This window comes from Cottoperca gobio, chromosome 4 (genome assembly GCF_900634415.1).
Source record: "Cottoperca gobio chromosome 4, fCotGob3.1, whole genome shotgun sequence".
NCBI lineage: Eukaryota > Metazoa > Chordata > Actinopteri > Perciformes > Bovichtidae > Cottoperca > Cottoperca gobio.
The window spans coordinates 5,902,580-5,920,093 of record NC_041358.1 but is presented as its reverse complement, the minus strand read 5'-3'; the positions used below and the strand labels follow the sequence as shown (position 1 = coordinate 5,920,093).

Here is a 17,514-nt window from a genome sequence, read left to right as displayed (position 1 = left end):
CTCTTTTACTGATTTACATTAATAGTCCAGTAATTTAGTATTTCATTTCCAGAAAGTAGTTGGATTCATAAGAGAAAAAATTAAAAAACAGAACAGGCCCAATATGAGCAGCAGAGGTGGAGATATCGTCGCTTTTAGTGCTAAAACACTGGATGCTAAATGTAAATATACATTTCTAAATGTTACAGGCCTAATGTAGACGTAGAGAAGAGTTCATTATTCAACAACCGAGTAAAGTAACACCTTAAAGCAGGGGTGGGGAATCTTTTTCATATCAAGCACCATTTATTTTTTACAACATCCTTCGAGGGCCCATACTAATTATTGAACTTATAACCTCTGCAAAAAATCTTTAAGACACAGCCCATTCATTTCACTTTTCTTTAATGCTAAATGCAAAAACGCAACTTTTGTATCCATGTATCTTTCTGTTTTATCAGAAAACACTCCTTTATTAGTCCCACAACGGGGAAATGTATCTTGTCACAGCAAAAGAACATAAGAAGTAAAAAGGCAGTAAACAATAATTAAATAGAATAAAAAATAATATAAGTACTAAGAGGTTGATAGAAATAAAGTGAGTATTGCACATGGCAGTGATGAATTGCACAGCAGTGGTGGACTAGTCTGTTCTTGGTGTGGTGGTCTACCTCTCTATCTCTCCATGTTGTCATGTTCCGCTCTGCAGAGCTGCTTGTTGGGCCAAACTCCGCCGAAGAGCGTTAACTTTATCCAAACGCACTCGTCCTTTCAGCTCAGTGCAGTTCGGCATGTTTCGTGTTTCACCGCAAGTACGTTCGCACAAACTAGACACACTGGCCTTTTACTTCGTCAAATAAATAATCGTTCGTCCATTTCTCCTGGAAAGTGCGACATTCCGCATCCACCTTTCTCCGTTTTACACTCGCCATGTTGCGTTCACTGATGTCAATGACCGTCTCGTTTAATATTGAAGTTCTTTACAGTGACATGACCCTGACCTTGGCCGGGAAAAACAGTCAATCACCCGTCTATTGCTGTCTAGATTTTTTTTTTTTTATTCTAGTGTGTTTATTATTTTGCGTGTGTTTATGTATTACCTCAAGGGCCGGATCAAATGGTCTTGCGGGCCCCACCCTTGCCTTAAAGCATCTGTTGTCATCTGATTGAGGTGGTCCCCAAACTAAGGCCCGCGGGCCGGATACGGCCCACCTCCACATTTGGCCCGGCCCCCTGAACAATACCAGAGACGCATTATGATTTTTTTTTCAGTCTGGCCTCGCGAATCCTAAACTAGCCCCTGTCAAATAGAACGGAATAATGGCGAAAAGGTTAGGTAAGAGAACAATTGATTCAGAATGCAGGGTATTTAACCTGCAGTGGTCAAACAATTCTTTTTTTGTTCAATGCAAAGAAAAGGCTGTTTGTCTCATCTGTCAAGAGGCGGTGGCGGTATTCAAAGAATACAATCTGCGCCGACACTATGAATCCCGTCACAAAGACAAGTATGATAACTTGCAAGGCCAAATGCGAGCAGACAAACTCTCAAAGCTAAAAAGTGGACTATTAGCTCAGCAGAATACATTTGTACGCCAAGCTCAGCTGAACCAGTCATCCGTTCGAGCCAGCTTTCGGGTTGCTCAACTGATAACAAGCAGCGGTAAACCTTTCACTGATGGAGTTTGTCAAGAAATGTTTGAATGCTGTCACGGAAGAGGTGTGTTCCGAGAAGAAAGATGTCTTTAATGCCGTGAGTCTGTCGGCGAGTACAATCACCAGACGCATTGAAGAAATCGGGGGTAATGTATATGCCCAGCTGCAGCAGAAGACGAAAGAATTTGACTTTTTTTCATTAGCACTGGATGAGAGCACGGACGTGCAAGACACAGCGCAGCTGCTCATTTTTATTCGTGGAGTTAGCGCAAACTTTGAGATGTGCGAGGAGCTGGCAGCCCTCCAAAGTCTCAAAGGGACTACAGCGGGGGAGGATATTTTCGGCAAAGTATGCCAAACCATGGAAGAGTTGGACCTAGACTGGTCAAAGCTTGCCAGCATCACGACTGACGGGGCTCCTAGTATGGTGGGCGTGTCTCGGGGTCTAATAGGACGCATGAACCGGGAGATGGAAGAACGGGGTCTCACCGCCCCGCTACAAGTCCACTGCCTAATTCACCAGCAAGCACTGTGCTGCAAAGTGTTGAAGTGGGATTCTGTCATGAAGGTTGTGGTGTCATGCATAAACTTCATCAGAGCAAAGGGACTTAAACAGGCAGTTCCAAGAATTCCTGTCTGAACTGGAGCCTGCGCACGGCGATGTGCTGTACTACACAGAGGTCCTATGGTTCAGCCGGGGCAGAGTTTTGAGGCGTTTTTACGAGCTGCTACCCGAAATTAACGCATTTCTTCATTCAAAAGACAAAACGGTCCCAGAGCTGATCGACCCAGAATGGAAATGGCACCTCGCATTTTTAACAGACGTGACAGAAATGCTGAACAGCCTTAACTTGCAGCTACAAGGCCAGGGGGAACTCATTTGCGACATGTATTCTCACATAAAAGCATTTGAGGTGAAACTTGCGCTGCTTTTGGAACAAGTGAAACTTAATGTTTTCTGTGAAGAACCCAGAGAGGGTGATTTGGTTATTATTTATTTCACAAATAGTATTATTTATTTCCTGACTTTCTTTTCTGTGAAGATCCCAGAAAGGGTTATTAATATTTGGTTATGTGTGGCTTTCTGGAAAACAATAAATGTTTACGTTTAGGCACCCCTGCGATCGTCACACTTTTTCTGTTACAAACTGACCCCGGCCCCCATCAGAGAAGGGAAAAGTTATGTGGCCCTCACAGGAAAAGGTTTGGGGACCCCTGCTGTAAAACAATGGCGATTAAAAGATCCCACTATATGGTAAAAGTGTCTGAGGAAGAACAGATGCTTCTGAAACCTGTGTACGGCACAAACATGCAAAATCAGTGGAGTGCCCCTTTAAGATGAAATCAATTGAATTCAGTTAAAGCAACTGACACCACTCCCTTCCTGTGTGTGTGTGTGTGTGTGTGTGTGTGTGTGTGTGTGTGTGTGTGTGTGTGTGTGTGTGTGTGTGTGTGTGTGTGTGTGTGTGTGTGTGTCTCAGGTGGTAGCAGATACCAACATCAGCGCCATCGCCACTCAGGTGGAGAGTCTGTCCAGCAGCTCCAATCTGTCAGCCAACACAGACACACACACAGCCGAGCCAGAGTGAGTACACTCACACACACACACACACACACACAAGTATAACAACAGGTGGTACTTACCTGTATCTGCGCCTCCTTCCCCTCAGGAGTCCGCGGCCCCGCAGCATCAGTCTGGAGAAAGGTTCTGAGGGACTCGGCTTCAGTATCGTTGGAGGATTCGGCAGTCCACATGGAGACCTGCCCATCTACGTCAAGACCGTCTTCAGCAAGGTCAGAACCAGGCTAGCTGTTTCTATCTGCTTCCAGTCTTTATGCTAAGCTAGGCTAACCAGGTCTGAAATGTAATATGTTTCAGATTACTAGTTACCCTGTTAAAAGTGTAATATGTTACTATTTAAATAACTTCATCAAGTAATATAACTAACTATATTTGATTGCTTTTCTAACAAATGTTTAAAGCTGCGCAACTTGACAGCGTTTTCCAGCAAACAAGCTTTACACTGAACAGTGATGTTAGAGCCCTTTTCAGATTTAAGAAGCAAATATTGTTGAAGTTCTAAAGTTAAGTTAGGTTGCTCTAAGTTAACAATGCGCAGATGAGAGGCGGTGCAAATTCAATGAAATTCAAAAACAACGCTCAAAATTTGTTGTCCCTAAATATGACAAAATATGCAAAACAACATAATGAAGGTCTTATTCTACATCTAAGCTTTTCACTGAAAATAATATATTCGGATGTAACCCCCTTTGTGATCAACAACATTTTCGATTAGTAACTTTAATTTAATTCTGTAACGGACTTCATTTACATTTACAGCGTAACATGTAATTAGTCACCAACACTGTTAATAACATCAACACCTGTTGGTGTTTCAGGGCGCAGCAGCGGTGGACGGGCGTCTGAAGCGAGGTGACCAGATCCTGTCGGTGAACGGGGAGAGTCTGCAGGGAGCGACGCACGAGCAGGCGGTCGCCATCCTGAAGAAACAGAGAGGAACCGTCACACTGGACATCCTGTCATAACACACACACACACACAAACACGGACACACACTCAGACACACCTGCATGCATACATATATGACTCTGTGACTTTACACACTTTGACTCTTGGACTACAAATCATCGTGGATCAAGAACTCTCAACTTCCCAACATGCAAAAACGAATAAACAGCATCAGGCGGTCCCCACACGCACACGCACACGCACACACACACACACACACACACACACACACACACTTCCTGTGTGGTAAAACACCAGTGTTTGCAGCATGCACCACATGTGTCTCACCACTTAAATACCTGAAACAGAGTTTCTCATCCTTGGGGTCAGGCCACAGATGGGGTTACCTGATACTTAGATATGGTCATGGGGAACATCTGAGATATAGATATCAGTTTAGGTGTATAGACGATGATCTTGGCTGCTGAGCTTGTTGTGATATCTCAACAACTACTGGATGTATTTGCACATTTGAACATAAATGTCTGAACTAAATGTTATTGCAATATTTTAGTCTGAACCACAACTGTCAACATCATGGTGATAAGAAGGGATCCCACATCTGGGCCACATGAATGTCAAATTCATCCAACAGTTGTCAGAATGTTCTAAATCTGCTAGTGCAGCAAAAAAAGATAAATCTGACACTTAAATGTGGCTTCAGGAGCGAGAAAAGGTTGAGAAACTCTGTTACTAGACTCACTCTCAATTCAGATAACATCTAAAAACAAATCTCTGTCAATATGGAGTCATGATGGAGTGACATTTAAATCCAGCCTGCACTAGTTAATACAATCAGGTAGAAATAGACAACAGGGAGGTTTGTTTTCTTGTTTATAATCCAGAGGAACAAAAGGGAAGAGTTGGTGAAAATGTGTGTTCTCTGACACTACTGCACACGTTAGCTTAGCATCTCCTCTGTGGTTAAAGACTGCTCAGCTGTTAGCCACTGAGTAGCAGTTATCATAAATATGGAAACCACTGGAGAGGAGTGTGTAACACTACTGATCGTTTCAACACTCGTCAACATCTGTTTTTTATTCTCCATCAGAACAAACAACCTATAAAAGAAACAGCTGTTATACACAAGAAGCTAGTCATCAAAAGGGACTTGTTGGCTGTAACTGTGTATTTTCAAACATGGTAATGACAATTGGGTAACATTTAAATTTAAAATGGTTGCAAATTTTTCAATTTAGTAAATGATTTCCTTTAAGTATTGGCAGTCCCACACTTCCATATGATAATGTACTAATCATCATAAGCAAGATACACACATCCATTACGAGGATAATTTCTGCGGTTTATTGTTTTCAGTGTTTACTCTTCAAAGAAAGTCTAAGTACTTACTGGTGTTTACTTTGAACATTATAAATGGATTAAGCCATAAATAACACAATCTGACCGACAAAATCAGCATAAGTCAAAACCTGTAAACTTTGAAAACAATGAGCCGTACTTATAACTCTTAATCATAACAGACAACACTAAAACGTTCCTTCATGAAAGAGACAATCTGGTTTTAAAAAGGTTTTGTTCACAAACACTTCCTGAAGTTCATCACATTTCTGTTAAATCAGAGAATTCAGTCCGTTAAAGTTAAAGTTTCCTGTTTAGTTCTTAAGTTCTTGTAAAAAAAAGTGCATCATTCGACAAAAACATTTCATTCCTCATACACACACATTCTTCTTCCAGTAATTAATCCATATTGACACACAAAAGAAAACATTATATAAATGTTAAATGTGTCTCCATGGAGATGACTCAGGACTTGGTGGGCTTGGAGACCCCCTGTCGCCCCCGGCAACAGATACAGTGTCTTCCACATGATCGTTGTCATGGAGAGAAAAATGATAAAAATGTGTCTCCATGGAGATTTAAAATAATAAAAGGCTTTCTAGAAGTAGGCGTGAATAAAAGCAAACAGACCGACATTTAGTAAAAGTATTGTTCTCTGTCCTCTAGCGAAGACAGAAGTTTCAGATCTCTGTTCAGCGTAGCTTAGCACAAAGACTGGAAGCGGGGGGGGGACTGTTAGCCTAGCTCTTTCAGAGAAATCCACCTTTAAACACAAAAGAGCCTGTTTAGATTTAGTGATCAAACTCCTCTTAGTGAATACGCCCGTTAGCGCAAAGCTAAGTTTGACTTTATGAACAGCTGCTACCACCTTATTCTTAGCTAGCGTTAGCGCTTTAGCCGCTGGCTGGTGTAAATGACAAACTTTAAATTGGCAAACATTCAAAACTGCTGAGTTTCTCCCGTCTCTCAATTTATACTCTGAGTTGTATTTATTTATATTTTGTGTTACTTACAAATGCTGATAGATAACAGATAGATTTGAGAAGGTTAGATAACATGCTGACAAACTTCAGCCTTAGTCTAGACGGAGAACAAGAGGATTTATGGAAATGTCAGACTGTTGCTTTCAATATTAAATCTACAATGAGATGGTCGTTGTGTGTTTGGAACTACTACTTCTAGTTTTGCTGACGTCTAGTCTGATACCGCAGTACTCTGTTCGGATATTTAGATGTGTAATTGAAGTATTTAGCAGCGGCGTCGGAATGGAGGAACAGTTTGTTTGTCTCTGCAGGATCTTGTACTTTACACATATCAATCAAGTGCGAAATACTTAATGTTCAGCCTTGTTTGTTATAAGTACTGTCTTAATTGTTGGTACCTTGATTTGTAGATGTCAGAGTAGATGAACTGTAAATTATTTTTTGATCTTGCTGGTAATTAACAATGTATTTTTTGTTGTTTTAATTATTATGAGCACCGATATGTTTGTGCCAGTGTCTGAATCTCTGTATGAACAGTCAGAAACCTCAATGAAAACCCTGCAGCTTTGGTTTGCCTTCACACAGGACTCGTTCAGAGTCGCTGCCAAAAACCAGCTGAGGTTGCACTTTATTTTACGTAATTTCTTGATCATTTCCTCCAAAGTTTTCCTCGAAAGAAGTATGTCATTTGGTACTATTTATAGAGAAAATGGAGAGTTCTATAAGTCCGAGCACAATAAACAAATAATGAATAGATTGAGACTCTTTGAAAGAAAGTCCTGTGAAAAAGTACAACTGCTTCATCTGCTAAAATAAAATATTGACGACATAGAGTTGCAAAGGGGGAGGAATCATTTCATGTGCCTCTGGTTCCAGATGTAAATGTCCCATCATTTTCTTTCAATAGACAACTTTACATGTTTGCCTAAATTTGTTAACATTTAGTCAAATTGTCACCATTAAAAGTATGCTTAAGTATTTATTAGCAGATCTTGTTTTCAGTGTACCCATGGATGTTCTCACAACTATCACTGGATTACTTTGATTCTGAAGAAAACGTAAAAATATGATGATTCTCAGGCAAGTTCTGCGCTGTCTTTTTTCTGTCATTTGAGTGGATTTCTGGAAGGACATCAGAGATAAGGAAATCCTCGTGATACCGAATTATATCAATATTATCAATATCTCATGTCTGTGTGTTCACATTGACTCAAATTGACCTCCTGCAGTATCTTTAACTGGCGCCCCCTGGGGAGGCTTTTGTCTTTGTCCTGCTGAATGTAATTTCCCCATGGTTACGATGTCCTGAACGATGAGTTACTCTTCAGTAAATATGTAATTTCCTGCTTCCTGCTGCAATGTTACACCTGTCTGAACGAGGCTTTATGAACTGTATTATGGTCCGACAAGTTTGTATTTTTACAGCTAATTTTATGAGCCATTCAGTGACAACAATGTTTGAGTTCTGGGGAAAGTGATGCAGTACAGTGGTATTTATTTTATGATAATGAAAAGCTATTTCTCTTGTTTCCTCATGTTGTTCCAGTGCAGCGAGCCGCAGTGCTAAAATCCCTTTAAAAAGTTTAAACGCAGCAAACTTCAATCAAAGCCATAGTGAAATCCAGTCTTTTTCTTCTAATCTCTAATCTTTTAATGGGTCTTTAATGAGCTTTGTGTAGGTTTTTTTGTCTATGTTTATGCATTTGAGCCGCTCATTTTTAACATTTCACGCCCACCAAAAAAGCCCTAAAAAACAAAATCTCTGACCAAATAAATGGTTTTAGGGTTGGCCTAAACAGCATTCGGCTGATACCACAGCAGATTTTATAGACTTTATTTTTTGTCATTAAATGTCCTAAAATTGAGATTGACACAAATTACAGCAAAGAGTTAAAGATGAAGCTGTAAAGTCTGTTTCTCACGCTCTGTACCAGGATTTAGAGTCTCGAGTCCAATTGATACTCAATGAAGTTATCAATATTTGAGACCAATATGTATATATAAAAACATAAACACATGACATTTTGAATACATTTGAAATAATTGTAACTGGTAGCTTTTCCCAGGGCTTTCAACTGCATGAGATGCAGTTTGTTTTTGGTTCTAAAAGGACATTTTACGGTGTAACAATCAACCTGTCAGGGCTATCTGGTGGACAAACTCTGTAATGGATGTTGGTTAAAGACCTCCAACATTCATCTGCTAACAGTTACTGATCCACAGAGACACTAATACTGAGAGATCTGGGAGAAGATCATATCGCCAGTATACCAGCTCTAATGGTACAATTTGTTCAGAGATTACGTTTTTGAGGAATGGGCAGAAATGAGAGAAGTTGTGAATCAGAAACCTGTAAGAAAACTAAAACTAAAAAAATGATTAAACGGCTCCAATCTAACTTTCAAATCATAAAAAAAGACCTGCAGCTCAGCCATCACCTGATGTCCCCAAACTGCTCAGTTTGATCCCTTTTCATTGATATTGATCCAAAGAGGCTCTCTGTTGTCTCTGAGGTAAATCTGTTTGTTTTGTGCTCATATGATCTGTGTTTTATTAAACTGCAAAGAGAGCACAATCTACCTCGCAGGAGTCTTCCTGAACTATAATCAGTTTTTTTGTCTTCAGGTGTCTATGTTCCAGCACAGGTGTGAGAGGTCGCTGTCTGTATGAAACCTGTGTGTGTTGTCACCTGCAAGAGACTGATACGACCCTCCTCTGGGTCTGTGCTGCTCACTGTGCAGTAACTATTTTCTGTAACGACTTTACTGTCAGAGTGTTTAATTATTAATAGCAGGTCCTTCTTTCATTGATCAGTAATGAGAGTCGACACAGCAGTTTGTTACAAAACATAACTTATTATTAAGATCACAGGACAAACAGCTGCTTTCCTGGTGTTTACTGCTCGGAATATCAAGAGGTGACTGAAAAACGTGCATTTTGCACAAATTATTAATAAACCATATAATAATCTTGTACTTTCTGCTAAATGATAGAATTTGAAGATACAATGAGAACAAAAACAAATCAAACGGTCACAGAAGATATTTGTAAGTCAATTCAACATGGATGATATCTGAAGTTCTTCACTCTAAGCTCCACCCGCTAGGGACAACCGGTCCGACAAAACAAAGACAACATTGTCTGTAAAAAAATAATTGTGTGTGTTTTCTCCGTCCAGAGTTGGTGAGGACGACATTCAGACAGCTAATAGGATCAGTGCAGGACAGTCACATGGTGGTAACCTTGTCTTCAGTGCAGTCGATCACCAGGTTGTCGTAAGCGTTCATGTCTTCTTTGCTTCTGATGGTCAAACACACTGTTATTAAAACGTAGTTATCAGTGTAAGAAGACATACTCATGTCCTTATCTGAAGTAACAGTACTAATAGCACACTGTGGAAATACTCCACTACAGGTACAAGTCCTACATTTAAAACCTTATTTAAGTAAAAGTGTGTAAGTATTTTCAGCAAAATGTACATAAAGTATCAAAGTAAGGGAGGGAGGGAGAACAAATAAAGCATGTTGTTGTTGATGGTCCTACCTGACCATGTCCAGGCTGGTCTCGTAGGTGTTTTCGTCTGTAATGACATAATCATTTTCTCTCACCGACTCCACAGTGGTCTTGATCCTGCAGACAGATGCATTTTATTAGGACTGCATTAATAAAAAAATATTTACGTTTGTTCAGAAAATATATCAGAAATGTAAGATTTTAAGAGCAAAGCTAAGACTTTAGAGATACTCGGGTGAGTCCACAACAAAAACTAAAAATATTTACAGCAGGCACCAAAAATGTTTTCAGCATTCTCAGTTTCAGACTGTAACTAACAAATACTCTGACGATTATTTTATCAATTAACAGTTAAATTGTAGTTGTAGTTAAATAGCAAAAGGATATCTGCAACTTGTGTCTATTCAATGTATTTAATCACTCCTCTTCCCACATGATGGTTCCTGTTTGTCAAAATTAGTAAATATAACAAAATAAAAAGTTTACTAAAAACTGTCTAACCTGTTGTGCTTCTCACACCAGGCCTTCTTCACTAGGAAGCCGACGAAGGACAGGAAGAGGAAGCCGGAGACTGCGATGATGCCAGTAAGCCACTGAGGCAGTGCACGCTCACTCATCTGAGACTGAGCTGCAACACGAACACACACTCAGAGGTCAGAGGTCATCCAAACTCTTTTAAAATAAACCATTACATAACCTTTTACAAGACATGTCTCTGTAACCACAATAAGAATAATAGTGAAGTAAAAAGTTTTCCCTCTAAAATGTAATGAAATAGAATTACTGATTTAAAGTACATTTGAACTTAAGTACAATACTTTAGTAAATGTCGAGTTTAGGAAGAGAGAACTGTGACGTTCACAAGGTGCATCTCCTTTAAATGACCCCAATAATGACATTAGCAGGAAATAGAAGCTGCTTCCTTGTACACCTAATTCTTTATCACCAATTACTTTTTCATTTAATCCTAAAAATTGCGTCCAATGTTTTGAAATGTTTTGATGCTAATACTTTTGTAGTTTCACTTTAGTAACATTTTGAATGCAGGACTTTTATGTATTTATACACTGTGGAGTACATCTTCCACCACTGAATATATTGGGTTTAACTTTCAGTATTTACTGACATTATATAGAGAAACCAATTAATAAAGAAAATCAAATGCATAACATTCATTGATAGGGAAAAAATGTAACCTGTATAATGTAGTAATTTGAACACTAGTATGACTAATATAAAGTAGTAGAACTGTTTGTAGAGTTGGAACAGCTCGTACCTGTCTGGGCCGTCACCGCTCCCACACTCAGCAACAAACAGGAAATCGCTGCACAAGATGTTCCCATCGCTGGTCCCTTGGCACTGACAGGAGAAAAAACAAAGTTCTAAAGAACCACGATAAGAGTTAAACCTGAAGCTTCAGGTGTCGAGTTGAATCTTTAAACCCAGAGTGTGAGACTAACAGCAGAGTGAGATCAGGTGTTCTGTTAATGTTTAACTCAAACTCACAATAAAAACTCTGGTTCACAGGAAAAGCTTTTATCTGCTCTCTGTGTTTATGGCCCAACTAAAAACCTTTTCCGTTTCTGATTTCTCTCAGACGGACCTACAATCTGATGCTTAGAATTCAATACAAGTATAATGTATCTGTTTATTAAACCTGAGGACTGCACATTTGTTTTCATCTATAAGTTTGACACATTTTCAATGGCATATTTTCCACTAGGGCTGAGATGATGTTTTCCTTGTCTAATATAATATAATATTTCTTATTTTTCTATTCCCTGTTTTTGAAGTTTTAGTTTGATCTACTCATTAAAAACTCTCTTAACAAAAACAGCTTCTCATTTTTTGTAGTCAACTGTTGATTTTGCTGAAATGTCAACTGTCCCTGGCAGATTTCTATCACCTTTAGCTACATATTAACGCTGACACTCGCTTTGTAAGTTATTTTTTTACCCAAAAGGAGTTGAGGTTTTCTTTTATTTAGTTAATGGCATGCTAACTTTTGGAGTTGGAAGTAATGCTCCGTTTTGACCTCTCCGGGAACCGTCACCTTACCGTGGTGGAGAGGTTTGTGTGCCTCTATGAACCTGAGAGCTGTTTCTGGAGCCTGGTGCTCCTGGTAGGGTCTCCCAAGGCAAATTGGTCTCAGGCGAGGGGCCAGACTAAGAATGGTTCAAAACTACCTCATGATACAGAGTGGGGAAAGAGAAGGAGAGACCCTGCCCGGAGGAAGCCCGGAGTCCCCATCTGGAGACAGGCCCAGAGGGAGGGCCCGACAGCGAGCGCCTGGTGGCCGGGTTTACCACAGAGCCCGGTCGGGCACAGCCCGAAGAAGCTACGTGGTGCCTCCCATCCATCAATCCTGTGGGCCCACCACTCATGGGAAAAACCGCTGGGGTCGAAAACTCTGACTGTTGTTTGTGCCTATGCCCCAAACAGCAGTTCGGAGTATTCGGCCTTCTTGGAGACCCTGAATAAACCCATGCAGGGGGCTCTAGTAGGGGACTCTGTAGTCTTGCTGAGAGACTTCAACGCGCATGTGGGAAACGATGGAGACACCTGGAGAGGCGTGATTGGGAGGAACGGCCTTCCTGATTTAAACCTGAACGGTTGTTTGTTGTTGGACTTCTGTGCTAGTCATAGAATGGCCATAACAAACACCATGTTCGAACATAAGGATGCTCATAAGTGTACGTGGTACCAGAGCACCCTAGGCCAAAGGTCAATGATCGATTATGTGATCGTATCATCTGATCTGAGGCCGCATGTTCAAATCAAATCAAATCAAATTTATTTATATAGCCCAATATCACAAATTACACATTTGTCTCAGTGTGCTTTACAGACTGTACAGGATACGACACTCTCTGTCCTTAGACCATCGGATCGCACAAGGAAAAACTTCCTAAAAGAAACCGCACAATTAAAGGGGGAAAAATGGAAGAAACCTCAGGGAGAGCAACTGAGGAGGGATCCCTCTCACAGGACTGACAGACAATAGATGTTGTGTGTACAGGATAAACAACATAGTACAAATACAACATTTGACAAAAATTATGTTGTCATCAAAAAAGAGAAAGTATGGATGAATCCAGGATAATGTCAAAAAGTCTTCCTGGTGTCCGGCAGGACCAGGGCAGCAAGCGCAGCCGCGATTCCTGATCCTGACGTAAACTTTATCAGTGGCAACCTGCCACATGAGACACAGAAACTCTGGGGATGATGCCCCGGATGCTGAGTTAGTAACATACATTTACATAAATGCATACAGATAGAGAGGGAGAAGAAGAGAGGGAGGGGAGGAGAGAAGAGAGAAGGAAGAGAGCAGGGAGGTGTCCCCCGGCACTCTAAGCCTATAGCAGCATAACTTGTGGCTGATCCAAGGCAAGCCTGAGCCAGCCCTAACTATAAGCTTTATCAAAAAGGAAAGTCTTTAGCCTGCTCTTAAATGTGGAGAGGGTGTTTGCCTCCCGAACACAAACTGGAAGCTGGTTCCACTGGAGAGGAGCTTGATGGCTGAAGGCTCTGGCTCCCATTGTGCTCTTAGAGACTCTAGGAACTACAAGTAACCCTGCAGTCTGGGAGCGCAATGCTCTAGTTGGTTTATAAGGTACTATGAGATCTTTAAAATATGCTGGAGCCTGACCATAATGCTTTGTAGATCAGGAGAAGGATATTGAATTATATTCTGTATTTTACCGGGAGCCAGTGCAGAGCAGCTAACACAGGAGTAATATGATCCCGTTTCCTAGTTCTTGTCAATACACGTGCCGCTGCATTTTGGATCAACTGAAGAGTCTTAAGCGACTTTTTGGGACAACCTGATAACAATGAGTTTCAGTAATCCAGCCTTGAAGTAACAAATGCATGGACTAGTTTTTCTGCATCCTTTTGAGTTAGTTGGTTAAGGTTGATTGCAATAAAGATATATTTCAGGAGTTACAGCTGTTGAAATTCCGGAGGTTTAAGTTAAGTCATTACCAATTGAGGGTAGGAGAAGATTAATTTGGTCTCTAATAAGTATAATTTTATCGTTAAAAAAGCTCATGAAGTCGTCACTGCTGAGCGATATAGGAATAGAAGGTTCAGTAGAGCTGTGGCTCTCTGTCAGCCTGGCTACAGTGCTGAAAAGAAACCTGGGGTTGTTCTTATTTTTCTTCTATTAATGAAGAGTAATAAGCTGCTCTGGCATTACGGAGAGCCTTCTTATATGTTTTAAGATTATCTAAGTAGACTAAACGAGATTCTTCCTATTTAGTGGAACGCCATTTGCTTTCAAGATTTCTCGACTTTTGTTTTAGTTTGCGGATTTGTAAATTAAGCCATGGAGCTTTCTTTTTCTGTTTTCTGTTTTATGATCTTCTTCTTTAGAGGAGCGACAGAGTCGAGTTAGGCTGCAGCACTATCAACAAGATGATTAATTTGGGAGGGACTAAAGTTAGCATTGGAGTCCTCCGTTATAATGATATTGAGTCCTGGTATTGAATTAAGTGCTGATGGAATCATTTTCAATTTAGTCACAACACTATCAGACAGATAGATATTTTGCCTACTGGCATGTAGTCCAGTAACACGACTTCAAAGGTTATTAAAAAATGGTCTGACAGAAGAGGATTATGAGAGACACACTGATAAACTTTCAATTTCAACACCATATCTCAGAACATGGTCCAGAGTGTGGTTTAAACAGTGAGTTGGTTCATGTACATTCTGACTGAACCCAATTGAATCTAATAATGAGATAAATGCATTATTAAGGCTGTTACTATCAACATCCACATGAATATTAAAGTCACCTACAATAATTACTTTATCTGTTTTAAGGACTAAACTTAAAAATAAAAATTATGAGAAGTCAGATAGAAATTCAGAATACGGACCAGGGTACACAGTAACAAATAAAGTTAGCTTTATTGTTTTCCATGTTGGGTTTGAGAGCGTAAGAACAAGGCTTTCAAAAGAATTATAGTTTAGTTTAGGATTAGTTTTTTGGACACTCGAGTGAAGAGAGGGGCAGAGCTGTCAACTGACCACCATCTGGTGGTGAGTTAGATCAAGGGGTGGGTGAAGACTCTGGTAAGCCCAAACGGGTAGTGCGGGTGAACTGGGAACGTCTGGTAGGAAGCCCCTGTCCGGGAGATCTTCAACTCACACCTCCGGCGAAGCTTTTCAGACATCCCTGTGGAGGTTAGGGGCATTGAACCTGAGTGGGCAATGTTCAAAACGTCTATTGCTGAAGCTGCGGTGAGGAGCTGTGGTCTCAAGGTCTTAGGTGCCTCAAGGGGTGGTAACCCTTGAACACCATGGTGGACCCCGGTGGTCAAGGAAGCCGTCCAACTGAAGGAGTCCTTCCGGGTTATGTTATCCGGGAGGACTCCGGAAACAGTTGCAGGGTACCGAAGGACTCAAAGGACTTTCGGTCGGCACCGAGGTGCTTCTGGAAAACCGTCCGGCACCTCAGGGGGGGGAAGCGGGGAACCATTCAAGCTGTGTACAGCAAAGGTGGGACCCTGCTGAATTTGACTGAGAAGGTTATCGGGCGGTGGAAGGAGCACTTTGAGGAACTCCTGAATCCGACTAACACGCCCTCTATGATAGAGGCAGAGCTGGAAGCTGATGGGGGATCATCGTCAATTTCCCTGATGGAAGTCACTGAGGTAGTCAAACAACTCCACAGTGGCAAAGCCGCAGGGGTTGATAAGATCCGTCCAGAAATGCTGAAGGCTTTGGGTGTTGAGGGGCTGTCTTGGTTGTCGCGCCTCGTCAACATTGCGTGGAAGTCTGGGACAGTGCCTAGGGGGTGGCAGACCGGGGTGGTGGTTCCCTTATTCAAAAAGGGGGACCAGAGAGTGTATGCCAACTACAGGGGTATCACACTTCTCAGCCTTCCTGGTAAAGTCTACTCCAAGGTGCTGGAAAGGAGGGTTCAGGCCAATAGTCAAACCTCTGATTGATGAGGAACAATGCGGATTCCGTCCTGGTCGTGGAACAACGGACCAACTCTTCACTCTCGCAAGGATCCTGGAGGGGGCCTGGGAGTATGCCCATCCGGTCTATATGTGTTTTGTGGATCTGGAGAAGGCTTATGACCGGGTCCCCCGGGTGATACTGTGGGAGGTGCTGTGGGAGTATGGGGCGAGGGGGTCACTTCTGAGGGCACTCTACGCCCAAAGCGAGAGTTGTGTCCGGATACTCGGCAGTAAGTCGGACTCGTTCCCAGTGAATGTTGGCCTCCGCCAGGGCTGCGCTTTATCACCAATCCTGTTTGTGATTTTCATGGACAAGGTATCGAGGCGTATTCGTGGAGGAGAGGGGTTGCAGTTTGGTGGCCTGAGGATCTCATCGCTGCTCTTTGCAGATGATGTGGTCCTGATGGCATCATCGGTCTGTGACCTTCAGCAGTTACTGGATCGGTTCGCAGCCGAGTGTGAAGCGGTTGGGATGACGATCAGCACCTTAAAATCTGAGGCCATGTCGCTCAGCAAAAAAACGGTGGATTGCCTACTCCGGGTAGGGAATGAGCCATTACCCCAAGTGAAGGAGTTCAAGTACCTCGGGGTCTTGTTCGCGAGTGAAGGGTCGATGGAGCGAGAGATTGGCCGGAGAATTGGAGCAGAGGGGGCGGTATTGCATTCGCTTTACTGCACCGTTGTGACGAAAAGAGAGCTGAGACAGAAGGCAAAGCTCTCGATCTACCGGTTGATCTTCATCCCTACCTTCACCTATAGTCATGAAGGCTAGGTCATGACCAAAAGAACGAGATCGCGGGTACAAGCGGCCAAAATGTGTTTTCTCAGGCGGGTGGCTGGCGTCTCCCTTAGAGATAGGGTGAGAAGCTCAGCCATACGGGAGAGACTCGGAGTAGAGCCGCTGCTCCTTTTGCGTTGAAAGGAGCCAGTTGAGGTGGTTCGGGCATCTAGTAAGGATGCCACCTGGGCGCCTCGGGAGGTGTTCTAGGCACTTCCAGCTGGGAGGAGACCCCGGGGAAGACCCAGGACTCGGTGGAGAGATTATATCTCCTCACTGGCCTGGGAACGCCTCGGGATCCCCCAGTCGGAGCTGGCGGATGTGGCCCGTGGAAGGGAAGTTTGGGGTTCCTTACTGGAGCTGCTGCCCCTGCTACCCGACTCCAGATAAGCGGTAGACGATGGATGGATGGCTCCGTTTTGACTAATTAGCCGTACATGCTAACAGCTGCTTACGTTACAGCAGATAAATACATCTTATATTTTATATACTCCTCTGTTGCTTTCTTTTTAATGATTAGTTTGAGCTGAATTTTAACGAAACATTACACTGAAAATCTATCATTCAAGAATCAAATACTCACCTACTAATCTGGGCAGGAACCTCTGAACAGTTTGTAGCTTGCATCTTCACATCTTCTTCAGGACAGCAGCTGTAGTCCGTTACAATATTCACATCGACTCCCGCTATATACACTTTAAACAATCATATTTTTGCCAAAATATGAATAAATCGTGTAAATGTGTTGCTAGCACCTTTAGCCGTTTAGATGTTTAGTATTTAGCCATATTTTATTGAGAATATGAG

The 17,514-nt window shown here is 41.9% G+C and overlaps 2 protein-coding genes across 8 annotated transcripts in view; one reads left to right on the top strand and one right to left on the bottom strand.

Annotated features, from left to right (window-relative positions):
• Window positions 1-7,275, top strand: part of patj (PATJ crumbs cell polarity complex component) — a 129,456-nt gene extending 122,181 nt beyond the window's left edge. For 5 of the 6 annotated variants that reach the window (XM_029429256.1, XM_029429259.1, XM_029429258.1 and 2 more), the window contains 3 exons: window positions 3,114-3,217; window positions 3,303-3,426; window positions 4,033-7,275. In XM_029429256.1, the coding sequence (XP_029285116.1) occupies window positions 3,114-3,217; window positions 3,303-3,426; window positions 4,033-4,179 (375 nt within the window). In that variant the 3' untranslated portion in view covers window positions 4,180-7,275. The remainder of the gene's footprint in view (window positions 1-3,113; window positions 3,218-3,302; window positions 3,427-4,032) is intronic. The other variant, XR_003832118.1, reaches the window with a different exon arrangement.
• A 2,033-nt stretch (window positions 7,276-9,308) lies between these two features.
• pdzk1ip1 (PDZK1 interacting protein 1) lies at window positions 9,309-17,422 on the bottom strand. 2 transcript variants are annotated; one of them, XM_029428814.1, is made up of 5 exons: window positions 17,291-17,422; window positions 11,234-11,316; window positions 10,459-10,585; window positions 9,988-10,074; window positions 9,309-9,744 (listed from the first exon to the last, which is right to left on the bottom strand). In XM_029428814.1, the coding sequence occupies exons 1-5, from the start codon at window positions 17,332-17,334 to the stop codon at window positions 9,672-9,674; spliced, it is 414 nt and encodes a 137-aa protein (XP_029284674.1). In that variant the 5' UTR covers window positions 17,335-17,422; the 3' UTR covers window positions 9,309-9,671. The 2 variants fall into 2 exon arrangements, with proteins under 2 accessions (XP_029284674.1, XP_029284675.1); XM_029428815.1 differs by having other exon boundaries at window positions 9,309-9,741.
• Between the last annotated feature and the right edge of the window lie 92 nt (window positions 17,423-17,514).